Source organism: Salvelinus namaycush, chromosome 18, assembly GCF_016432855.1.
Source record: "Salvelinus namaycush isolate Seneca chromosome 18, SaNama_1.0, whole genome shotgun sequence".
Classification (NCBI taxonomy): domain Eukaryota; kingdom Metazoa; phylum Chordata; class Actinopteri; order Salmoniformes; family Salmonidae; genus Salvelinus; species Salvelinus namaycush.
This window is the reverse complement of record NC_052324.1, coordinates 31,183,099-31,189,098: the sequence shown is the minus strand read 5'-3', so window position 1 is coordinate 31,189,098 and position 6,000 is coordinate 31,183,099. Positions and strand designations below refer to the sequence as shown.

The following is a 6,000-nucleotide window of genomic DNA, read 5'->3' as shown; positions in this document are numbered from 1 at the left end:
GCTCTATGTAAAGGCCAGCTAAAGGTTCCAATTCCACTCTAGTACTCTACCTCATATCTCAATTCACTCAGTAGTCGTCCTCTCTTATCCCAGTTCAGACCCAGTTTCTCTCATGTTACCATATCTATCCTAGTCTCCCAACGTACATGCAAACGGTGTAAATCCCAGTTCCCACGCAGTAGCCTACCTCCCAGTGTGTGCCAGCTCCTCTCCCAGTTCGTGAGCCACTGGCATCTCCTCATCCTCAGCGAGGCCTCCACCTCCTCCCGCCGCACCATTCGGCTGACCCAGCTCATTCAGAGAGAACACTGACTTCCTGTACACACAGGAAACAGGAAGTACACACCGGCGGAGAAGAGAGGTATAGGAAGTGATGATGACATACATACTGAGAAAGACTGCCACATCTGGGTCTCAGAGTTGACTCTTGAAACTTAAAGCGTCTTTGGGTTTTAGAAAAGCGCTATCAAATAATACTATGTATTATTATTAAGTAGGGGGAAATGACTAGAGTCCAACCTCTTGTCAGCCGAGGTCACTTTTTTAGGGGGCTCGATACGTATTTTGGGGTCCCACTCTCCGGGCGGCAGCACGATCACCTCATCCAGGAACTCATCTATACCTGCAATCAGATCCTCTCGATCTCTAGCCTTGTACGCCACATCACTGAACAGCTAGGGAGAGAGAGAGAGAGAGAGAGAAGGGGGTGAGATAGAGAGAGAGAAGGGATTGAGATAGATAGAGAGAGAAAGAGTGAGAGAGAGATAGAGAGAAGGGGGGAGAGAGAGAGAGAGAGAGAGAGAGAGAGAGAGAGAGAGAGAGAGAGAGAGAGAGAAGGGGGTGAGATAGAGAGAGAGTGAAGGGGTGACATAGAAAGAGAGCAAGAGATAGAGAGAAGGGGGTGAGATAGAGAGAGAGAGAAAGAGAGAGAGAGAGATAGAGCGTTATTACTCTGCGCTGCAGTATCTGAAACAAGGTTCTGACCTCTCTCCTCATTAGGTAATGGGATGCATACCCAGGGACCTATTCTTCACATATGACAGTGGTGGGACTCTGTTCAAAACACCTGCCAGTCTATTATGGGAAATAACAGGCTGTTGCCTGTCTGACATAAAACATTTATATCCATGATATTTTGATAACGAGAGGCTGAGTGGTACCAACAGCAAGCCATGAAGGAATCATTGTCACCATGTGGAGTTCTGGCTGACTCAAGTTAACACACCATCAAGCCTGTATTTCTATGCCATCTGTAATGTCATCTGTCATGTCAACTGTCATGTCAACTGTCATGTCATCTGTCATGTCATCTGTATTCATGAAAAGAAAGAAACATTGACAGACACTTACGTCATCCACCATTAGGGTAGCTATGGCTCGACCGATCTGATTATAGGACTTGGCTTTTCCTGTTGGCCCCAACAGAATAAACAGGAATCTGTGGTAGTTTGGGGGAAAAGAAACCTCAACAATGGCTCACAAAATGTCTAAATACAGTATGTGCTGCATGGGCATAAGAACAGATACAAGGGACAAGGCAAGATGTATCCATTATGTACAGCTAGTATGTATATGTCAGACATTTTTTACATGTTAGTCCTTTAGCAGGCGCTTTCATCCAGAGCAACTTACGGTCAACCAAGGTTAGGTAAGGCTTTGTGGGGAATAGGTTAGGGTCCACAAAATGTCAAAATATGTGCTTGCATGAGCATAAGAACAGATACAAAGAACACAGAGAAAAATACATAGACAGACTGACAGACAGACAGCTGGACCAATAGACAGAAAAGAGTAGCGGGTAAAAGAGCCGAAGCGGCCCTGGTAATACGTACCTGGATGCTAGAGTCAACCCTGGTAATACGTGCTTGGATGCTAGAGTCAACCCTGGTAATACGTACCTGGATGCTAGAGTCAACCCTGGTAATACGTACCTGGATGCTAGAGTCAACCCTGGTAATACGTGCCTGGATGCTAGAGTCAACCCTGGTAATACATGCCTGGATGCTAGAGTCAACCCTGGTAATACGTGCCTGGATGCTAGAGTCAACCCTGGTAATACGTGCCTGGATGCTAGAGTCAACCCTGGTAATACGTACCTGGATGCTAGAGTCAACCCTGGTAATACGTACCTGGATGCTAGAGTCAACCCTGGTAATACGTACCTGGATGCTAGAGTCAACCCTGGTAATACGTGCCTGGATGCTAGAGTCAACCCTGGTAATACGTGCCTGGATGCTAGAGTCAACCCTGGTAATACATGCCTGGATGCTAGAGTCAACCCTGGTAATACGTACCTGGATGCTAGAGTCAACCCTGGTAATACATGCCTGGATGCTAGAGTCAACCCTGGTAATACATGCCTGGATGCTAGAGTCAACCCTGGTAATACATGCCTGGATGCTAGAGTCAACCCTGGTAATACGTGCCTGGATGCTAGAGTCAACCCTGGTAATACATGCCTGGATGCTAGAGTCAACCCTGGTAATACGTGCCTGGATGCTAGAGTCAACCCTGGTAATACGTGTCAGACAGACAGACAGACAGACAGACAGACAGACAGACAGACAGACAGACAGACAGACAGACAGACAGACAGACAGACAGACAGACAGACAGACAGACAGACAGACAGACAGACAGACAGACAGACAGACAGCTCATTACCTGGTGGGCACAGGAACCTCTGTCAGTCCTCCCAGAGTGGTGGCCTGGGCCAGGCGGACAAAGGCTACAAAGGGCTTATCCAGGAAGTCCACTTCACCCACCAGAACATTAGATGCCTCAGCATCTCTAGGGATCTTTTTCATGAACTTATTCCTTAGCTATGGAAGGAAGGAATGAGGGAGGGAGGGGTAAGAAGGACAGTCAGAGAGAGTTGATACATCAGGGTATATATGTTATGGACCCTGGATTTCTTGTCAGCATAACTGACAAGAACATTTTGAGATTAAATGTCATCATATTTTCAAGTTCAAGTTTCAAGTTTTTTTTGTACATATATACGCACATACATATCCTAATATGACACTAATAAAGGATTCAGTTGGGACAGGGAAGACATTAGATATGTGTATACAATGGTGTTCTCCTGCATGACGTTGTCATTGTGTTCTATCAATGCCCTTGGCCTTTCATTTATCCACTCACTCATCTGTTTGAAAATATCATTACATTTCACCTCACTGCTGTTCTGGCAGCTTATGTTTTTGCTGGATAAAAGAAACTAGTCTCCGAGCATAACATTTAAAGCAATTCTAGTGAATGTAAAAAAAAAAACTATATCCATTGGAGACTGGGGCTTGACTGTGGGAAAGAAATGTGTCCGTATAACCTGAACTGACCGATCGCATGCGAAGGTGGGCTGCAAATGAGATACTAACGATCTCACCCGATATGAACGTACAATCCCAATGCCAATCCCAGTCTCTACATGTGAGGCAGCAGAGGCACGAGGATGGGACACTGAGAAGCACGTTTTCCCAATGGCAGCTCAATACTGACCCAGACAAACCTAGCACAGTCACGGGCAATGTCAGCTTATCTATGGAGGCCATTGCCAGCGACACACACGACACGTGGGCTATCACTAGCAAACTGGCACATGTGACCTACTGTTTATTCAAACATGCCCCTACGACTACGTTAAGTAAAAACCACTCATCCAGAGACTAATAGTGGTTAGAGCGTTGGGTCAGTAACCAAAAGGTTGCTGGATCAAATCCCTGAGCTGACAAGGTAAAGATCTGTCGTTCTGCCCCTGAGCAAGACAGTTAACCAACTGTTTCCCACGTGCCGAAGACGTGGATGTGGATTTAAGGCAGCCCCCCGCACCTCTCTGATTCAGAGGGGTTGGGTTAAATGCGGAGGAAACATTTCAGTTGAATGAATTCAGTTGTATAACTGACTAGGTGTCCCCCTTTCCCTAATCAGTGAGGGCAGTTTATGTAGATTGGCATAGCCTGGAAACCAGCCTGGTTCTGCTTTACACTAGCCAAACAGATGCAGGAACAGTCAAGTACCCAGAGATGTATTCATTGATGTGTCTACTGAGTTAAACATGGCATATTTGTCCAGCACATTATCTCAAGACAATTATTTGGGCATAAACTTGGCAGAGGCAACTGTTTCAACCCAATGCTCAGCACAATACACCTGACCTATCATTCACAGCATTACAACTCTTCTTACAATGGAAGTCTCCTGTGTTCACTGAGGGGCTGTATTTCTCACTGTGTTTAAATGCTACTGTTAAATCATCCTTAGACAACACTGAGTTGTGAGTCCGCCTGCTCCCCAGATAACTCTGTGACATGAACACTAAAACAAACACAATCCAAGATTTAATTAACAACACTGTTTCCATCGGGCTCCCCTGGCAACAATGAAACACAACTTCAATCCAAATCCTCTACAGCATATGTACAGAAAGTAACATTAGATTACCGGTTAAATGTTATTTAATACACTATATGGCATGTACAAACACCCAATATACACTCAGTATAGCAAACACTAGGACCACCTTCCTAATATTGAATATATTTTGCCCTCAGAAGAGCCTCAATTCATCGTGCATGGACTCTTCAAGGTGTCGAAAGGGTTCCACAGGGATGCTGGCCCATGTTGACTCCAATGCTTCCCACAGTTGTGTCAAATAGGCTGGATGTCCCTTGGGTAGTTTGATTCACACTGGAAACTGCTGAGCGGGAAAAACCCAGCAGCGTTGCAGTTCTTGACACAAACCAGTACTCCTGGCTCCTACTACCATACCCCGTTCAAAGGCAGTTCAATCTTTTGTCTTGTCCATTCACCCTCTGAATGGCACACATACACAATACATGTCTCAATTGTCTCAAGGCTAAAAAAATCCTTCTCCTCCCCTTCATCTACACTGATTGAACTGGATTTAAGTGACGTCAAAAAGGGATCATAGCGTTCACATGGACTACACACACTCAACACATTTTGCCATTACAAAATAAGAAACATTCATTCCTGCATTAAAAACACTCTGGTTGCAATTCAATCAAACAGCTTTGCAGAAACTAACATCATCCCTGCTTAGAGATAATGACATTTTCAGTAATGTAACTAATCTAGATTAACCTACATGAAAAAAATATACATTATATTATGACAATAATTCAGTAAAACCAGGATTTTCTCTGTGCAAGGATAATGTTTGATTGAATTGAGCCTGCTGAGTTGTAATGTTATATTAGTGGGTCACCTGGTCTGTGCTCGGAGTGTCTGAAATGTCATTCATGCTCCTACTTTGGGCATGACCTGCAAAACAACACAGTACATATAAACAATTGCTTAGGATATGGAGAGGGTTCTAATTATCGAAGAAAAATGTGCAAATCATTTTTTTCAAAATGAAATTAGTTCATGCCATGAAGACGATGAAATATTGTCTAGTATAGTACATATTATTATATATTGTCTAATATTCTAGAGCTTTAAACACATCTGAAAAGACAGGGAAATAATTGGATATTTAGAAGTGATACAAGAAGTCAAAGGAAGAGAGAGTGTAAGAAAGAGAGAAAGAGAGACAAACAGGTTCTAGAGAGATGATGAAAGCAGTGAGAGGTACATAGAGATAGAGATATAAACTTATCTTGCTTTGGCAATGTTGGAGGTACAGAGAGGTACACAGAGAGAGAGAGAGGTAGAGAGAGAGAGGTACAGAGAGAGAATGAGAGAGGTACAGAGGGAGAGAGAGGTAGAGAGAGAGAGGTACAGAGAGAGAATGAGAGAGGTACAGAGGGAGAGAGAGAGGTACAGAGAGAGACAGAGAGGTACAGAGAGAGACAGATGTACAGAGAGAGAGAGGGAGAGAGAGAGGAAGAGAGGTTCAGAGAGAGAGAGAGAGAGAGAGAGGTACAGAGAGAGAGAGGTACAGAGAGAGGTACAGAGAGAGAGAGGTACAGAGAGAGAGAGGTACAGAGAGAGAAAGAGAGGTAGAGAGAGAGAGAGAGAGAGAGAGAGAGAGAG

General features: G+C 44.3%; 1 protein-coding gene across 1 annotated transcript in view; it reads right to left on the bottom strand.

The window, feature by feature from the left end:
• LOC120062912 (electrogenic sodium bicarbonate cotransporter 4-like) overlaps positions 1-6,000 on the bottom strand; it is a 41,255-nt gene that overhangs the window by 13,233 nt on the left and 22,022 nt on the right. The window contains exons 7-11 of the mRNA XM_039012972.1: positions 5,231-5,286; positions 2,665-2,822; positions 1,351-1,438; positions 520-674; positions 188-316 (exon numbers count right to left, since the gene is read on the bottom strand). Coding sequence (XP_038868900.1) covers positions 188-316; positions 520-674; positions 1,351-1,438; positions 2,665-2,822; positions 5,231-5,286 — 586 coding nt within the window. The remainder of the gene's footprint in view (positions 1-187; positions 317-519; positions 675-1,350; positions 1,439-2,664; positions 2,823-5,230; positions 5,287-6,000) is intronic.